This window comes from Channa argus, chromosome 8 (assembly GCF_033026475.1).
Source record: "Channa argus isolate prfri chromosome 8, Channa argus male v1.0, whole genome shotgun sequence".
In the NCBI taxonomy this organism is placed as follows: domain Eukaryota; kingdom Metazoa; phylum Chordata; class Actinopteri; order Anabantiformes; family Channidae; genus Channa; species Channa argus.
Window position 1 is genome coordinate 3,568,337 of NC_090204.1, and position 20,525 is coordinate 3,588,861.

At 38.6% G+C, this 20,525-nt stretch overlaps 1 protein-coding gene across 1 annotated transcript; it reads right to left on the reverse strand.

Annotated features, from left to right (window-relative positions):
• Positions 1 to 11,717: 11,717 nt before the first annotated feature.
• On the reverse strand, positions 11,718 to 17,089 carry dpt (dermatopontin). Its single transcript, XM_067514296.1, has 4 exons — positions 16,738 to 17,089; positions 14,287 to 14,412; positions 13,183 to 13,290; positions 11,718 to 12,989 (listed from the first exon to the last, which is right to left on the reverse strand). The coding sequence occupies exons 1-4, from the start codon at positions 17,010 to 17,012 to the stop codon at positions 12,923 to 12,925; spliced, it is 576 nt and encodes a 191-aa protein (XP_067370397.1). The 5' UTR covers positions 17,013 to 17,089; the 3' UTR covers positions 11,718 to 12,922.
• Between the last annotated feature and the right edge of the window lie 3,436 nt (positions 17,090 to 20,525).

Consider the following 20,525-nt stretch of genomic DNA (forward strand, 5'->3'; position numbering starts at 1 on the left):
ATGGCTGCTGCACAACCGGATAATGCGTAAACAGTAGCGGAAGCACCTAGTAATTATTACCCGCCACAAGAGGGAGCAATGTCCAAACTTTTATTGCAATGGGAAGGCAAAGCTCCAATTTACTTTTTAATTGATTTTAAATATTTTATTATTTGATGTACAATTTCAGTTTAGTACAATTACGTTTGTAATTGTGGTGTCTGATTGAATATTAGTCATCTGTTATACAGTTATCAAAATATACTGTAGTATATCAAATTAGCAGGTGTAGCACAGAACTATATATAACTATACTATAAATGTGTACTGCATAATAATTTTCACGGCATAATACAGTTTATTCCACATATGTCATGTCAGTCCCCGCTTAAACAAAACTAAAAAAGCAGCTGTGGCATGTAATGATGAATGTAATGAGACTGTAGTGCAATGTTGATGTACGCAATTGTGCAGCAGTTATAAGGGATTTATGTATAAGTGCATGGCTGTCTGGGTCTGAAAATTTGATCAGTTTGACAGATTTTAAACTCTGTTAGGTCTGTTAGGCATCTGCACTTTGGAGTCACTGACGTCAGAGTTTGTATTTTTGCTATAATAATACGTGACATTTTTTTGTTTTGTATTATTTGTTTATTTGCTTGTATTTGTTCTGTTTGTTTTTAAATGACTATGAGTGGTGCATATGTCTGGTCAATGGACTTTTATCTTTGAGTCTGAAGAAAAGCTTATCTATCTGTCTATCTAAACTAGATTTTATGCTTATGATTCACCGTGTGTTCACTGTACACATGGGTTAGGGTTAGGGGTTACCATGACCATCCCACTAGTAATACACAGTGTAAGAAAATGGGGAGAAACTCTTTCAGTTAAAGGTATTTTGCTTAGATACTTTAACAAACTCCAGTTAATTAGGCCTAAATATCAAACTGAAAGTATTCACTGTGAATAAATGTTTTCAGTAAAGAGTTGAGTACTAACATGACCTTGAATTTGTTCCTGTGTAACATTTAGTCACAGGCTGTTCACTTGAAATGAAAAATTGAAGGCAGTAGTTTATATTCCTGATCTCTTCAGCCTGTAATCCACCACCTGGGCCCCATGCTCAGGTTTTCCTCTTTGTAGTCCAAGTTAAAATTTATTTTCCATTGTTGACCCCAGCTGTGGAACAGCTTACCCTGTCAGGTTTTCCCTCGCTGTTAGTATTTTTAAATTTCAGTTTGCTTTTAAAAAATGAATAGTACTGATACACTAGTTTCTTTATCTAGTAAGTAAGTAAAATTAGATGAGGTTCACTTCGTTTATGGAAGTATTTTTTGTGTTTTTAGTGTTTTTACTTAAACACCATCTTGTACAGGCTGATGTGCTGTTCAAGATGCTAAACTTTCTCAATCGTGGCAATAAGTTAGAACCTGTATCTGCTGCACAAAACATTCCACATCACAACTTTCAGCTTTGGGACAAGGAGCCATTCATGTCATTATTTGTTGCCTTTAGATAAAAGTGTTTCTGATGGGCCAGCTTTCAGAGCTTTGTGAGAAATCAACTAAACAGATCATGGTTTACAAACCCATGTCTGATGCAAGCATGATTTCTTGATTGACATCTGAAAAGAAATGTATGATTTGGTTTCACCCACAGCAGAATCAGAGAGCCCAGACATAGAGTAAGAGTAGGTGGAGGGGCTTTCCCAGAACAGAGGCACCAAGTACTGATTCACTTTATGAACTACATGCTAACATCCATCTATGCTGGGTGAGTAAAAGCAAAACAACCTTCTTGGATGTTAGAGAAAATGTAGGCTGTAGTCAATCGCTGCCAAGTTCATGGAGGCCACATGAAGTGCCTGTGTGTTTCGCCCCAAAAAGCTTTAGCAGGTAACTGCAACAAATTGTGTTTTTATTCCTGAGTAGTCCAAAATTATGGCTTTATTTTTGTAATAAAGTGATTAATAATTTAAACTAAGCCATGCTATCGGCTCTTTTTATGCCTTACTTTGGTACTAAATGCATCAACATGCTAACATGCCCACAATGCTAAAATACTTAGCATGTACAGTGTTTAACATGTTCACTAACTTACTAACTTGCACTATTTTGCATCCTTTAGTTCATTAGGGTTTAAAGGAAAGTGGTGTTTCATGCAGCTCAGAAATGCCCATAGCCTTTATGTTGAATGAAATTATTGTAGAGCTCCAGTTATTACATATTTTACACAAAGAGGCCACAGGTTAGTGCAAAAAAGATATTAACTGACTGGTCTGTTTTTCTGAAACCTAAAGAAATAATGTGTCCTTAGATGTGCATAATAGAATTTTCTTGAGGTGTTGGCTTTTTGTGAAAAGGAATTTTTCATTTTACCACCTCACCACTGTGTCACATTTTCACAGAATTACTCCAACCTGGAGGGAAGGAGGGGCAGCACATAATCTGTGCTCATCCATGTGTGACATACCAAACCTGACATCAAATACTGGTCAGTAATGTGTGTAAGTGCTGCATTCCGTCTTTCAGAGTTACACCAACTAAACCACTTTGAACCAAAATGATGTGACATATTTTTCACCCATAGACCCCATTTAGAAACTTGATCACATTTTGGAGGGGACATGTTTATTAACTATTGTTTGGAAATGCCAAATATTCTCAGAGCTCTATGTTATGTGGTAGTAGCCATCGTGTGCAGTCGCATTTTCACAAACACCCTGTTGTCTCCGTTTCAAGTTAATTTCCACCTGTTGTCGTGTCCTGTCAGCTAGAAACTCCAGCCACTCTTTTTAGCTGTTTCACAATCTGCCTTTGTGGCCTGAACAAAAGCGTGATTAGAAATCTCTGACTCACTGAGTAAGACTGGTGCACTCAGCCCACCACAGGTCAACAGTAATGCTGCCTTTACAGCTTTTCTTTCACTTAAAAGCTCTGTCTTTGAGAAAAGACATGATGGACTGTTTGAATATATTGGGTCCTAACTTCCCATGCAGAGCAGATCTGAAGTAGTTCAGTTCCCTTTCTATGAGGCGGAGATTTAATATGTTTATTCTCAGTTGCTGTTGGCAGGCAGCCCAAAATGTGTCGCCGTGTGTTTATACGAACGCTGGGAAAGATGTTTTTTGCATCCTGTCAGTGTGTTTCTACGTTAGCTGACATTTGTTTGATCCATCCAACCATCACTGCAGGTTAAATAGCACGTTTAAGGTTACTTGGATGTTTAATCTGTCATACCTTCACATTCGAACTTCTTTTAAACAAAGCTGCCTCTGTTTAGTTTCCACTGTCATCTTGCAGCTCGATAGCTGCTCCGCACACCTTGCCACTTCCTCCAAGTGACACAATTGTAGCTGCATTAATTTCCTCTTCTCTTGTGGTATTGTTTGGTTTATAAAGCTATAAACAAGGACAAAGGCATCCTTGTCTCAGAGGAGAAAAACTGGTGTACTGTATGTTGCCAGACAGGATAAAAAAAACATACTCTCAGCTTAGAAAGGTGATCCCTTCAAGGAACAAGGAACACCAATGTCCACAGAGTTCAGCTGTACTAAATACTGAAGGCTTAAAGGAATGGTTTAACAATTCTGGAAATACATTGCTCATTTTCTCATCCAGTCAGACCAGAACATGTAAATCACTTCATTATTAAGAGTTAGATGAGAAGACATATTCATATTCATGTCTTTAGGCTGAATATGAAGCTAATGCCAGCAAACGTAGCTTAGCAAACACTAGCAAGTGGAGAAATCCTGCCTACTCCTATATGGTAAGAGAACCCACCTGTGACAAAAGTGCAAGACCAAACCGTACAAAGTTGCGAGGATGTGTAAATGTAAATGGAATGCAATGATTTGCAAATCTCATCAAACCATATTCACAATAGAACAAAAACAATATTTTAAGATGTTGAAAATGAGAAAATATTAGCTCATTTTGAATTTGATGGCAGCAACACATCAAAACACATCAAACACATCAAATGCTGCCATCAACCTGGGTCCATTTATACTTTCTAGCTTCCATTTAACCTACAAATTCTTTTATTTTCCCTTACATACATTTTAATGCATGTAAAGTGCACCTTACCCCAGACAGATTGGTTCTCACCAATGTTATCCTCACGACTCATAACCTCATAACTTTCAAATGAGGGAGTAAACAGTTTCTGGCATTTTAGAGCGGAGAAACAGTACTGATCTGACCAACGTCCATATTACCCACCATTACCTGCTTTATTGTATCTTTTTCCACTCTTACTTTAATCCGTCCTATATGGACTTAAATTCTATTCATTCTCAAACTGCGTGGTCTCACTTGCATTGGATTTTTGAGATTGTTGTTAGTAACTCTGAATAAAAGCCTCTATTTGCTCAAAAGTGGGAGGATTTTGCAAAAAGTAAAGTGGATTTACAGTAACAGATCTGTTACGTTAAATCCACTTTACTTTGTGTTTAATGTGTTGCAAAACAAATCATGTATCTGCATTTTGGAGATTTGGGGATTTTTTATTTAAAGTTCAAAAGGCTGTTTGGAAGAAATGTTAAACGCTTGAAGGTGCATATCATACACATGATTCAAGTTTATATCAAGTTACTGCAATATTTTTTTGTCCTTTCTGCAATATGGCCATCAATTATATGAGGATCATTTCAGAAGAAAAATGTGTTTGTTTGTCTGTGTGTGTTTGTGTGTAAACACTCTGGAATAAAGCATTATATACGCAAACTATTTACTAACTACTATTAGCATTTTTATATAATTTGTGACATAATGAATATTAAAAAAGCATATGTATTACAATTATATGTACAATTATACTTTGGTCCTTATTACCTAACCCGACTTACTGTAAGCGACTGAACAGCATTTACAACAGTGTGTTTTCATTAATTACTAAAGATAGCTGTTACTGTCCTGCACTAACCTCCTGGAGTCTCTGTTGGGGCCCTGGCAGCTGATCAGAGCCCAGAAACAGTAGGGAACTTAAAGCCCTGTTGAATGGCAAATTTTCACTTTCAGTCCTAAGCTAGGTTAACTGGCTATAGCCTTACATGTTATGGGCAGGAATCTAAGCTCCTATGAACAGCACATTTCTCAGAAATCTGCTTAACTAAACTAGGTCCTCCCTGTCTGCTTATGGACTTTAACCTACAAAATAAACACAGGATTCTTATGGAAGAGTGGGGGGAATCAATTTAAAAGCTCTACAGTAAATTTGTAATCTTGATTTGTTGTCTTGATTTGTACAGTCTGCCCTGTTACACTAATGGCTCTGAAGTAGAGTTTAAAGGCAGTCAGAAAGATCCTGTGTCTGACCCAGACTGTCGAGCAAGATAAAGGTGTCTGTCTAAGGACCCACACAGCTGGGGAACTCGGCTTACAGAGACTGCCTTATCTTTCATTGTCTTGCTCTCGCAGTGCCCAAGGACAAACATAGTGGTGGAAAGCTTGCTGCTGCTCTTCTGGTGCTGGAGTACTTTTCCATTACACACTACCCGAGGAGAATCTCTGTGCCAGCTGTAAAGAGGCACGCAGGGAAGAACCTGTAGGTTAAAACTTGGCTTGCCTTTTTTTCCACGTAGTTATACATGTGCGAGGAATTTATGCATCACAATACGAGACTTTCTCACACTTGAAAAGTGGAGGGTGATGTAAAAGCTCACAATCACAGCTCTGCTTATCCCCACTTTTGCTTGGCCTCCAGTGCTTTGTTGTCTGGGTGGCCAACAGTGCCTGACATGCTTCGCGTAATAAAGACCGTGAGCTTGTTTCTGGATTAGCCCTAAGATCTGCTGTGCTCTTTGGATGCTTAAATACTTAAAACTCAAGATTTGTGTACTACAACTGGCAGTAATACACAACAAATGCCACATGCTCATCACACTGAAATACAGTATAAAGTCACTTTGGGAAGATTGCCAAACACAGTATGTCCATCCATCCTTTATCTGAACCACTTATCTTGTCAGGTGTCACAGGGATGCCAGCTGTCATTAGGCGAGAGACGACCTGGACAGATTGTCTGTCTATTATAGCTGCTGCAGTCTGAGTTCTGATTTTCTGTAATGATTCTAAAAGACATCTCCACATTTGGTCAGTAGAGAAATACCACCAGACTGTTCTACTGTAAAAGAATCAATTAAAAAGTGCAGCAAAAGTTGAATGATTGTACTTTTAAGCTGTAAATATATTTCTCTGGAATAGACGTAGGCAACTGGGTACAGGGATAGCTTGGATATCTCACAGTGTCAGATAATGAGGCATCAAATATTGATTAATATCAAATACATCACATATTATGTCCTTTGGTGTCTCATGTGAACACTAAAAGATTTTTCTGCTTTTTTTTTTTGTCTTTTTACGCACAAATTGTTAAGTTAGAAAGTTCAAGAACACACAAGAATTTCTTGCTTTCAAAGGATTTGGGAGTGTGTGTCTATATCCTGATTCCCGACCAGTTGTGAAGTGTGTTGTCCACAGTATACTCATCCATCAGGTGTTGGCTGCTCCCAGACTGTCAGAAAAACTCCCTTCATGTAAATGACCCAGTCTCCAGCTAGTCTTTGCTGGTCTTCACATGCCCAGTGTGTATTGTAAGTCACATGTCATCGCAACATTGAAAAGTGTTACCACAAGTCCCAGATGTTCCTTGTATTTTGCATACCTAAAGTGCACAACATCTTGCACTGAAGTCGAACTGTGGTCTCCTGTGGGAAGGTCCTGTAACTTGTTGTACCTACCCTGACTACACCCCTAAGCTGATTTTTGGTTTCATATATTACATCACCGCTTTAGGCATCAAATATTGATGCGTTCTATTGTGCTACTGGCAGCACTGTGTGTCTCATACTGATGCGACGCTGCACTTTCAGCATCAATATGCCTCTGGAATGAGATCAGGCTGGGCTTTGTTATTTGTGTTTGGTACATTTTGTCTTGATTTCCGACCTTCTGTGACTTACAGTTGCCCAAAACACCCCCCCCCCTCTTTGTATATTCACTGAAATAGATACATGCATCTTTGAAGAAACATAATTTCAGTTTTTGTCATCTGTATGTGTCAAGCCACAAAAATGTGTGCTACAACTCCCCTAACATAATTCAATTGCACCTTTTATTGGACCTTCCAAGCCTTATAAGTCTTTGTATGTAAGAGATGAATGTGATGGCATCGTCAGGTTATTCTCAAAAATTAAATAAGTATTAACCATGGCTAGCAAATGTTTGTATGGGTAAAATAATCGGAGTGCTTCTTTTAAAGTTTCGATCAGACATCAAGCCGTTCAGAGAAATGGAAAAATGTGAGAGAAATGATCATTTCAAGAACGTCAATGTGTTTTGTGTGAGCACTGTATTTTCTATATCCCAAGAAACCCCAGGAGTGAATCTAAACTCTGGGTCACAGCTGGGCTCCACATAACTAAGACACGAGCCTGTTCTCAATGGTGTGAGAAGAACCTGTTTTGTGTAACACAGTACTGTTAAGAGTCCTGCTCTTTCCCCGTCCTGGGCCTCTGGCCAACAGACAGATTAACACACTGACAAGCTTCAGTACATCTTTTACATTCACAGCCTTGACCTTTCCCCTGCAGGGACAATCAAGTAGAATGTAGAAAAAGGTGGGTCACCATTTAAAAACAAAGACGTTGCTCTGTGTGGTACCATTTGTTTGATTCTCAGGCTTCCAGGAAAAACAGCCACAAGCTCATTACAGCTAATAAGACAAAGTGAGATAGAGACATAACCACCACTGGAAATACTGCGGTGTAACATTTCCCACTAACGTTCTGAATAAGTGGAAACACCAGATGCTGGCTTACTCGTCATGGATCCATTCAGCTCTCTTCATCACAGGCCATAAAGTGTCTAATTTATTCAGTGCTGTTTTACTACCAAGAATTCACCAGCGAAGAATCCAAGAGCAATAATGATGCTTTTGTCTGGAGGGGCACTGCAAGCACAGAAAGTGAGAAAAGCTAATAGGAAGGCTGGGAACCAGTAGGTCACTGAGCTCACCTTACACCTCTTGTTCCCACAATGTGTTAGCTGTCTTCTCAAATCACAAACTATTTGCTCCACAGACCCAGAGGGGGAAAAGTGAGTAATCTGTTATTCTTAACTTTAAATCTCAACCAACTTCCAATATCTGACACCATAATTATGTGATCACAGGACGAACATTAGTCGACTGCGTAACAGAAGTACAGAGCTCCCTCCTGAGTCGTCAATGCAAAGAATCCTTCCCAAGAGCCAGTAAATTGGGACTGCAAAACCCCAGGATGTAGACCATTCCCATCAGCCTTTTTTGCATATTTCCACAAAATGACTTTTTATAGATTTATGAAGAAATTTGTTTTAACTGAGTCTGTTGTTGTTTAGTTAGGAAGGTCAGCTCTTAAGTTTACTGGAATTTTAAAAGGGCTGCTGGGATTCTGTAGTTAAGCACCATGAAAGGGAGGATGAAAAACATGTCCTCATTTGTAACGAAACATGTGACGAGTGTATTTACAGGAGTGGAATCATGGCAGAGGACACACCCCACAGTGTGAACCTGTGCTGTGCCCAAAAATCCACACGTTTAAACATGCATCTTTTTGTTTTGTGCCCTTCCATAGGTAACAAAGTTTGTGTTTGTTGATCTCATACAACCAAATAGAGATTTATACTGTACTGGCTCACAGTGGATGTTACCACATGTGGCACAGGTCACAATGCAAACATGCACTTATAAATAAAAAGCTGTTTTCAAAAGGCATTTAAAAGGCACTCAATTCAATACACTAGCTCAGGATGTAGCTCAGGAAAATCTTTGGGAATTAAGGAAAACTCGCTATTTGAATGAAAACCAATTAAACAGACCCTAATCTGGGTTTAAGGGGGCAGTAAACCAACAAAAAGGGGCCAAAAATATATGTTTTTATGTCATGCAGTTATGACATATCTGCAACAACCATGGTTCTTGTTATAAGTTGAATGACTTTTGACTGAAGAAATGAAACTTCTTAAAATTCCTGAGGATGTGGCCTGTGGATTATCCAGGAAAAAAAGGAGACTTTGTTTCTACAAAGAGATGATGAATTTTTAAAATCTCATTCTTAAATATTTCTCAGCATTTTCACATTTGCGGTGGAGGCAGGAATGACACAGATATATAGATATTTTGCTTTAGTCAAACCATGCTTCTACATCTCATATTCTCATATATACATATAGTATATACATACATATACATTTGCTACATTACAACTAACGTTTCTGAAAAAAAAAAAAGCTTTTGTTCTAGTGGGTCTCCCCTGCACTCCCTGCCTTTTGCCAGACATGAAACAAGGGAGCTGTTTTTGTCCTCAAGTGAGAGCAATGAAAGCAGGCAGAGGTCCCAAAAATAAACAAGTTATCTGTGCAGGCCCCGGGGTTGGGTCAGGGTCACCCTCGATGGCGCTAACTCAATGGGGCTCCCACTGTCCAAGTCCAAACACAGCCCCTCACTTACCACTGGATTTTTAGTTACAAGCTGTATTAGCTTTATTGTAATTGGGCTTTTAAATTAAGTTTTCTTATTAAAAAAATAAAAATACTGCTTTTGGTTGGTTAACAACACACACACACACATTGTTTTGGTGCATTTAAAACTTTTTCTAAATGTGTGTATATATTAGGCAATGCAAGAAAAATTTGTATTAATGTCGTATAGGTGAAGAAACATCATTTGCATTTTTTCCAAGCATAGTTCTGAGCACTGAGTAAACTTCTTTAAGAGTAACAAATTAGTTTTAACTAAACCCCCAACAGCCCATTTCCCCATCCCCAGCCGTGCAGTGCCGGTTCCAAGCCCGGTAGAAATTGGGGAAGGTTGTGTCTGGAAGGGCATCCGGGGTAAAAACTAAGCCAAATCATCACTAATGATCTACTAATGATCCGCTGTGGCGACCCTGAGTGTACTGGATAAGCCGAAAGCACAAAAAAAAGTAGTCTCTTTGAGACACTCTTATTGTTTGATTTTTAGCTCTGGCTGCACAAGAAGCCTCACCGGATCACAGCTAATGAACTCAGGTTTTTCTGCACCAGCTGGTCTCAGGTTTAGGGCAGAGAGAGGGATGTACTCATGGACTGGCTATGAGTTCAAAATGTTGCATGCTGTGTTTTGTATTCAGAGATTGTTATTGTCTCATTAAAGACAAATTATAATTAAGGGTCCTTGTAGTTGATGATTTATAAGTTCTATACTGGATGCACGAGCTTCACCCCTATTTAAAAAAAAACAATATTTGTCATTATGGAAAAATTTGAGGTTCATGTCTTATAGATCATGAGGGGTCCGAACAGCTTTCCCTGCATCACACTATAATACCAGCATTTCACTATCAGTGAGTTGTGCTACAAGTTATTTTCTTTATGTTTTTCTCCAAAGTGTGTGAACAAATCCACTTCAGTATCTTTACATGTGATCCTTAAAATGTCCACTTTGATTATATTCTAGTTTCAAAACCATGAAAAAAAGCATTAGAAGCTATTTACATATTGACAGTTGAAGCATGTTTCTTGTGTTTTGTTTAAAACAGGAGCAGGTTTTAATAAGAACTTAAATCCATTTTTACTATGGGGCTTTGTTGCCATAAATGTATACTTAGCTCTTAATTATATGGTGGCTAACTGCAGATTCCAAAAGTGATTGCAGTAAGGAGACTTTAATAGCTTTGTGGCTCCTCCTTTAAACTCTAATTACAGCCGGTGTGAATATTGTTTTGAAAGGATCATTTTTCATCCAGCTGTAATGAAAACGTGTTGGAGAGCGGAGAGGATGAAGCAGGACAATATAGCCCACTTTTTTCCCAGCTCAGGAAGGAGGCTTCCACCACAGGGACAGTGGGTCTCTGAGGGCAGGAGGCCTCTGCAGGCGTGTGGCTGGCCACTGGCCACTGGCTCAGGGGACAGCTGTGTCACGCTGTGGTGTTTGGCCCTGTGCCCTGAGACAGCAGTTGCCTTAAACAAACAGTGCTGAAAGCTACTGGCCAAGTCCCCAGCTCTTTTTAAGACGGTGCTGCAAGCCTGCTGACCTTCAACCAGCTCACTCCATTAAGTTTAAATAGGTTTTAACTCACTTTAGAGCGTTGGTGAAGAAAAGCTGCTGGTCCTGTTCAAAACAATGGAATTGAAAATCAAGTTGGAGAAAGTGGGTAGTTTGTTTTTCCACATTTGCTCTGTTCCTTGGATTCACATGAATTGGAAAATATAATATATTTTATTCTTGTAAAGTTCACAGAAGCACTATTCAGACCCTCATTAAGGTAGTAGATGAATTTGGAAAGTTGGAGAACATGTTGCTACACAAGTCTTCACTTACACAGAATTAAAGTGTCATGTCACTAAGTATTACGCTGGTCCCAACTGAAGGTCCATGTACTAATTAATGTCTGGAACTTTCAGTACATGGTCCTCATCAGTGAGATAAGTCTACTCATTTGTTAGGGATCTGTCATCGTCCCAACTCAGAATGTGCTATGATTTCATCCATGCATCATTAAATTAAATTTACAGTTGAGACACACGTTCTAAATTATAAACCTTAAAACTTTCATCACTCAAAGAAAACAACCTCCTTTCAGTTAGATGGAATGATTGACACTGTTCTCATGGTAAAACATAAATGTAACCCCATCTGACAGTATTCATGCTAAGCCTCAGGCCATATGGGGGAATCAATCTTATCTTCTAACAAGAAACAAGAAACCGTGGTTCCCAAAATGTTGAACTATTCTTTAATTTGTTTAAGAGTTTCTTTAAATTGCATTACACACAGTTGTTAATACATTTTCCTCCACTTTTCATGTTAGGCAGAAATATTACATCACAAAAGTGATTAGGTGTTGATACAGTGATCCCTGATGTCAGGCCCTACCAGCACTCTCTTTGTGTTATGGCAATATTAAGACGTGTTGCCAAGTTAAGCCCAGAGGAGCTGTTGACATCATCATGGCTTAGTTCATGCTCCATTTGGGGGCTTTTACTCTCTCAAAGTTGTGTTCTGCTTCCTACCATTACCTACTGTATTCCCTAAACAATTTTGTTGTAGTGTTATTCAATTACACTAGACTTGGTTGATATTATTGTATTTATTTTTCAAAAATACTGTTATTGAAGCTTTTTATCTATTTAAATAATCCACAATGAATGTCCACACTCTACCTTTACATTAAGTCAATGCCCTGGCTTTAATCTCATTAAAGCATTACAAGAGTTTTACAAGCATTACAACTGTAAATGGCAGCCTGAACAAGACAATTGAATAAGGACTGATGTGATGTAAAATGAAAGCAGATGGGACACATTTTCATTGCATGCAAAGCTCATGTTGCCAGAGATACTAAAATAGTCTTTCAAAACTTCTATCACATACACAACTGTTACTTACAAGACAATCTTCTAATCAGTTACGCTGCAACTCAGTACATTTTCTGGCATGAAAATGCTGTGAGCCTGATTCGTTGCCATCAAGTCACGTGACCTTAACTAAGCGATAAGTGATCTCAGAGCAGAGCCTTAGACAGTGTTTTCTCCACTATGACCACAGCATCGAATATTAGAGTTTGTTTAGTAAAATCCACTTTTACATGCTGCCAAAGGTCTTTCAGTACCTCTCACAAATAAATGAGAACACTTGAGCTATCCAAAGTGTTTCTGGAGGAGCTCAAACCCCCTGTAGATCCCCTATGTTTGTTTTAATTTAACCTCACAAGAGAAGTCATTCTGCATGCTTGGCACACATCACATGCCTGTGGTTGATCCATTTATTAAAAGTAAATACATAAAAACATGAAGCATATATGTTATATATAATGTCAGTAATGTGTTTTTCTTTGAATGAAAGAGTAAATGTGTAGTTTTTTTTTAGTTAGAACTTCTCATGGAAAGATTGAACGGTTAAATTACTGCTTACAAGTCTATAAATTCTCAAAGTCGCAGTCAAAGTCTGTCATTCTGCACAGGATGTACTTCCACTGCCGATCTCTGAAACAAAGTGAGAGGGAAAAATCCTGTGAGTTTAGCAATAGTGCATATTTAAACTTTTTTGCCTGGTCTGCCAATAACTCCCAAAGGGCCTTTTCTTCCAACTCAGCCATGACAGAATTTAGATAATATGTTAAATGACAGAAACCACCTCCAGGGTGGATCAGAAGCTGTTCAGTAGTGTTGAACCAACCTTAGCACTCCACTGAAGGTGGTCTGGGCTCCTCGGATGAAGTAACCATAACTTGGGACTACCAGCTCTGCCTCGTCTCTATAGTATTCAGGAATATCGTTGGTCTTCCTGTGAAAAAAAACAAATGTGGGGGAAATAGGGTTTTCTGACCTAAGTATGAATGAACATTTGAATAAAATTCTTTGATATTTTCTGAGATACACTTACTCACTTTTTTGCTTTGAGTTGATTAATATGAAGCTACAACTAGGAATTGACTTTGTCCAACAGTAGGAATATCAACCTAACAGCACCTTTAAAGCTGACCTTTTTCTTTGTTAGTTAAGCGTGAGCAAAATGTTTTTTGTTTGATGACATTTGTTTTTTAATTTTGACAGGGATACTTTCCTGGCCAGGAGCTACTAGAGGGTAGATACCTGGACTGAGCCTGAGGGAGGTTTAGATTGGGATCAGACAGAAATGTAAAAATCCTTTTTAGGTTCAGGTCACATTCTGTCAGGTAGGTTGGGAAAAATAATTATAATTGAAAATATTTACTATAAATAAAAGTTTAATCCATCCATGGATTGAATCCATGTTTCTTCATTAAACACTAAAATAATGAGCCTATAGTCGCTATGTTTCTTCTGGGTGTAAGTGCACAATTTGTGATATTAGACATACAAGGGCCAAACTAGAAAAAAACACTGCTGTGCACAACTGTGTCGGGCTTGGATCAGGTTCGGACATAAAATACAATACGCTTTGTTGGGCTCAGGTTAAGTTTGTCGACCACACTCTGGGGTTCAGACAGAAATATACGATCCATGCCCTTCTAGCAACCTAATAGCTAAGACAAATTCTGCCACAAAGTATCTGTAGAACCAGGAAGGTTGTATTCACCAAACATACAACATATAATGTGTTAAATGAGCTTCAGTGGCATTGGTAGGTGTATTTTTATTATTTATGACATGACCCAGCTGTTTACCTCTAAACTAACCATCTGCTGGGTCACATATGAGAGAGATATTACCGTTTTCATCTAACTCATCAAGAAAGTGCACAAGTGTATTTCTCAGTAAGCCAATATTTAAACATGTTTATAATGTTGTGAAAACATACATGCAGGAGTATGGGCAACGGCGTTTGTAATAGCAGCAGAAGAACTGCCATTCTCGGTCGAGAACTGATTCAAAGTACTTGCTTTGTACACCTGCTACCAGGCCGTTGCGGGTGCAAGTTGAAGTCCTGCAGAGAAACAAGAGTCCTTTAGTTAAAAACAATGTGTTTATTAATAACAATGAAAAAGTGCAAATATGACCCGATGTATATCCATTAATTCCAAATCTTTAATTTCGCTGTAGACAAATCTTAACTACTTACATGACAGAAACACGTATATATGTTTTTTAGATCAACAGAAACTGTGTGCTAGGTCAATACTCTTTTGTTGAAAATCTAGGTTGTTTATGGTTTAAAACCTACTGCTATCACCACAAAAAAAAAAAAAAAAAACAGGTCCAGGCAGCAAGAGCTGCAACATGTGTAGATGTTTGTCATGGCAACATGGGCACAGCCTTCAGTCATTCAGCCAATGGGGGTAGTTTCCCTGCAGGGCAATGTTCTAGTCAATGTAATTGAAATGGTGTGACAGTGACAGAGGGTGTTCACAGCCTTTATCATGGAATCAGTCAACCTGGTGCAGTCAGGCCTGACTCAATGTAAATCTGAAGAGCACAAATGTGCTTTTCTCCAGTTCAGAAAATATGATCTAAAATTGATACAGCTGAATCAGCTACCTCTAAGGTTTAGGATTTAAGCTGCTGTTTACAAAGCAATGTCAGGATACAGTTCTCTTTTCAAACAGGTTTTTCAACAGTTGATACAAGTCCTTTCATTAGAACAAACTCTGAGTGCAGTTACTGGGTACTCAAACATCTTTATGTGAGGTTGTGGTATTTGGAGTGGAGTAAAATGAAAAGGTTATCTGACTGCATCCAAAGAAAGTCAGACAAGAAGTAAGGAAAGGGCAAGACTTTTTTCTTGCTGCCATTCAGTGAGTTAAACCGAGTTATTCTGGTTAAACCATTTGTTTTTTACTGTCCCGTTTTTGTCAATGGTGTGTTCAGGAAGATATTGTGGCCTATAAAACACAATCACTGAAGGGCCATTGACACAGCCTGTTGGATGAATCTTCATCCATCAAATCTACTGGTTGTGTTCCCAGAACTGTCAGCTGAAGATGCTTACGACTGTTCTGAAGAGATGTGAGTCAGGCCCAGGAGGACCTGGCTGTGTTTCTCTGAATGAGAAAACAATGGACACAGTTCAGAATTCTTTTATGAAAGTAACAGACAATACACATCTGGAAAGTCTGAAGTCAAAGCTTTGATGGACAGTTTGTTTAAGCAAAGACAAATTAGCAAACTGGCAGCTAATCTAGATTGGGTTGTACAAGGTATTTGCAGACCAGAATACCTTTCTCAACATATGCATGGACAAATATGCATTTCATTTACTGTAGAAACACCGATCCAGTTTAGAATAAATGGCAGTTATTTGATCATGTGACCTACCTAAGATTTTCAAAGCTGTATTCCATTTTAATGTGGACCAAAGCTCTGTCTTAATGTTGGGGATGCATTCCTCAGATGACACAGTCTATGCGGTTTTTGTAGACATGATGTCACCACAGACCGTGTAGACCACAATGTCTGACATAAGATGGTCAGATGATTTCCTATTTACATTGCCAGCTGTTCCCAGTTGGATGCAGGCAGCCGAGCAGCTGAGCTAGCTAATGTCATGTACGAAACACATTTTAGGAAAACTTGTTGCAAGCTAGCTAGCTAGCCACCAACATCACCTAAATTACCTTGCACAAAGGATTGTGGGATATGTTTGGCTGTGGAGCGTTCAGAATGGGACAACATTGTCCTGGCAGTGAGATGCAATTGGTCCTCAAATGCAGCCTTCAAAGGATGCTATCCCCAAATTAAAACGCTGCTCAGGTGTCAACAAGCTAACAGTGCTCTCAGTTAAGCTAGCTAGTTAGCTTTACACACCTGTGTACACCTGGCACTTAGTGAACATATTTAGTCATTAATGAAATACATACTAGAACAGTTTGTCCAGTTTAATTTAGGCATACATGTTAGTAAAAAATGTTACACTATCTACACTATTTACAGTCTAATCAAAGAAAATTGGCACAGCAAAATGTGGAAAGATAATTTAAAACAGTGCCTGTCCACGTGTGACCTGACTCAGATGTTCCGACATGACTGGTTTGAATTAAAGTAGTCCTACATCATTCTGTATAATTATTCATAAACTACTGCTTGTTAAATTCCTGCTGCCCAATACAAGTAATGTGATGGTGTTTAGTGTATGATTATAAACTTGAGAAAAGCCTAAAAAAGTTCATCAGCATGAGTTTTGTGAATCTGTGCAACAGAGAAAAAGACATCCAACAAGAAGAATCGCTGACATATAAAGTGGTGAAAAGTCAGAGAAAGTATAAAAAGGTGGTCAACAAGTGATTACCAAACAAATATAAGACAAAGGACCCACCACTCCATCCCAGCACGGTTGATGTCATCCCACCAGCAGTCACTGGGCTCCCCCAGACCCTCAGGCGTGGGCTGGCACTCAAATGACCAGAGGCGATCTGCGCCATCCTTCTCGCTGAAATAGCTCCTGATGGCCACAAGCACCTCTCCGTGGGGACACTGGAAATTGAAGCCCTGGCGGTAACCGTTGACCCAGTCCATATCATAATGGTCTTGAGACTGAGCTGCCACTGTGGCCACCAAAGACAACGCCACCAGCATCAGAGCAGGATTCATGTTGAAGAAATCACTTCGTCTGCCGAGCTCCCTCACAGCTGCCTCCGTTTAAACTCCTCCAAGTCTTTTGTGTTCCAGATGTTTTGCATCCAGGAGTGATGTGTCATTTGTTTGCTGCTCCTTGGAAACATCCAAAACTGGATCTCACATGACATTTTAAGGTAGACTTAGAGAGAGAGCATTAACAAAGTCTAACTGTAGATGAGGGTGTTCCTTAAAAGACAACCGATTCGTGCAAGTCAGATATTTATATGATGCTTTATCTATCTCTGGAGGAAGCATTAATGTGTTAAACAGCTGTTGACTTTTCAGTTTGTTTATCTTTTTAATGGCTTTTTCAATAATAATGGTCATTATTAGATTATAGATGAATTTCTTTATGAGCATGACATTATAGGACTCAGGACTTTTACCAAACAAAAACAAAACAGTTTTCAACTAAATGTTCGGTCCAATAAGTCAAAATGATTTTGAATATCAAGTGATATTCAGGATGGCACTTTGTTCTTATAAGCCAGAAACAGACCATTTCATGTAACACGTAATGTGGACAAGCTACAGCCAACAACACGTAGAAGAGAGTATCTTAAAATTAGGTTGTGAATCTTTGGTTTTCTTCAGTGGTAACTTGTGTGGTCTTATCTGCTCCAATCACTTAAAATCCTAGGACTTAGCTAAAAAAATAAAAAAAAATAAAAATAAATTAAAAAAAACTGTGTTCTTTTATTCCTGGTTCTTTATATTGATCATCAACTAATGGGGATACTAGGTTTTGCTTGTGGGACAAGTTTAGCATCATGTTACATATTTCTAGGACAACCACACAAAATTACCTGGAGACAGTGTTTTAAACCAGTTCACAGAGCTCCAGCTGATAGATTTTCAGCTAAAAGAGTTGTTTGGATAAACGCTAAAGGTTCCAAATTTGTATTAATCCACAGTAAAAGGTAGTTCTTTAAAATGAAACATTTTTACTTATATAAAATAAAGTCATATCTTTAAAGTTACCATTTAAGAAAAAAGACAATAGAAATACACAAACTATATTACAATAACGAGACAAAATCAAAAATGTAGACACTGCTTCTCAACTGTATATACCAGCAGAGGACGTCCCATATAAAAACACAGAAAGTCACATGACCTTAAGAAGCTGATAGTCAGTGCAAACCACATAGAAATGAACCTGTGCAGAATCAGTTCCATTTTGCTCACTGTATCACCGGATAACCGATTTTCCACAGCATCTCTTGTTCCTGTTGGAAAGGCTGTGTGGCACTCCAATTAGTGTCTGTTAACTGAGCTCATATTATTTATGAGGTGTGGTGTTAGAACACTTTATGCAGGTGTTAGTTTTGGCCATGCGTACATATTTTATGTGTTAATAAAAGATTCAGTTGACTACACTTTCAGGTACTTTCAGGTTCAACGGAACATAATGAAATGTAGATTTGAATTTTGTTGGAAGTGTAGCTGAGTGTGGTGTTACTTCACTGGCACTGGTGATGATGTCAGTTTTTGCATATTTCAGTGCAAAGTGGCAAAATCCTCTGCCAGTGAGAATACAGCTGCTGCCAGCAAAACTGTTATATTTCACATTAGTTAGAAAAACTCACCTAAAAGGCTGAGTTATTATGCTATCCATTCAGTTATATAACCTTTTCTTTCTTTCTTTTTTTTCCTGCGCCATTAAGACAACTTTTGAGGCTCATCTGTATGGCTTTGTTTAGTGAACAGAGAAATCCATTTTATCACTCTGCCTGAGAATCTGATCTCCTACGAGGGATCATACTCAAAGCCTCTAAAAATAAACAGCAGCACATGTACAGGAATAGTGTGTGAGTCACTGCAAGAGGAGTTCCACAAAAGTCAAAATCAAGCAGAACTAGGAGATATTTGTAGACCTATTGTCTATTTAAAAATCTCTATTTAGAGCGGTGCTGTTGGCACTTTGAGAATGTAGGACTTCATTCACGATACTTTGATCTGAATGTGACATCGAGTGCACTATGCCAGAGATCACACTGTGGAGGCAGCTGGGCCTCTGAATGGAGGCTCACACAGTGTCTTTGTTCAAAGCACCAACCTGGTCTGAATTGTTTATATATCACTTTCAGATGTTGCTGATTTGGCAACACGTGATAATTTGAATCACTGATAATGAAAAACATTTATTCAATAAACCAGTAGGTAAGTACAGGAACAAAGGGGAATGAGTGCCATGTTGCCTCTGATGCTGGTTTTGGATGCATTCAGTGATGAGTAAGTGAAATAAAGCTTAACATATTTGGTTAAAATGTGCACTTTTTTGCAGCTACATTACACATCTGCTTTTCATTGTATCTAGCAGTTATCTTATATTCATGATTCTACATCAACATTTGCAGATGAACCTTTTTTTTTGTACAATTGCTGCTGTTTTGCAGAAGATGCAGTGAAACTATTTAAGGCCAGTATGTAAGACACCAGTTTGCTCAACTAAATGTGTTGGGGAAGAAAAGCCCACATCAGATAATCAGAATAGCATATGTTTTGCACTTGTACATTTTTTTGGTGCTTTGAAGCAGCCCCGTCAAAAAAAAACGAGGAAAGAATAACCAAACCTGGCGTGGTAAACCAACAGACGTACAAACATAGAATGCTGGGTACAGAGACACACAAGACAAGACACAAGAGAAAAACTGGCAACCAACTGAGGAGAAAGACGGGTTTAAAAGGACAAGAAAACAGGTGACAGAAATCAGGACAAACGAGGTAGGTAAAGACACCAAACAGAGTAACAGGAAGCGACACACGAGGGGCAACAAAATAAAGGCTATGAACAGAACAGGAAATAAAGCTGGGACAAACTAAACCCAAGGACAGGTTTGTGACAAGCCCCCTCCACAAAAGGGAAGAAGAGTAGCAAGCATCCCACTCACCAAAACAGCAATATTGGACATGATATTAATATTGGACTGGACAATGATATTCTGATGATAACTCTGCAAAACTATTCCTACAAATATAGGTTAAGAGGGATGGTTTGAATTAGAGTCCACAGCCGTGCACATCTGTAAGGTTTTAGGCCCAGTGGTGCTTTGAGGAAAATGCGAACTTCCGCCTGCTAACATGCTTACAAACTGACAAAAAATGCAAAATAGCATGTATGTATGTATGTATGATGCTTTCCATTTGTATCACTTTAGCATGTTAGCACACTAAGGCTTTGTCCAAAACCACCCCCCTACTCAATCATTCCCTACTTCCTTACTAACTGTTGTCACGTTTAGCCAAAACTATCAGCTGTTCTCTAAAATGGGGAGCATTGCATTGTGGGACTATTAGCAGAATAGTGCAAACGCTGTATTCACTACTTTAATGTTACATTGTGGGATAGTTTGAGGGCACTATTTAGTGGATAGACTTACACACTCAACATTCAGACACAACTACAAAATGGCAAACTCCGTATATAGTGAGTAGGGGATAATTTTGACACAGTCTAACATTTTCCAATTAGCAAATGTGTCT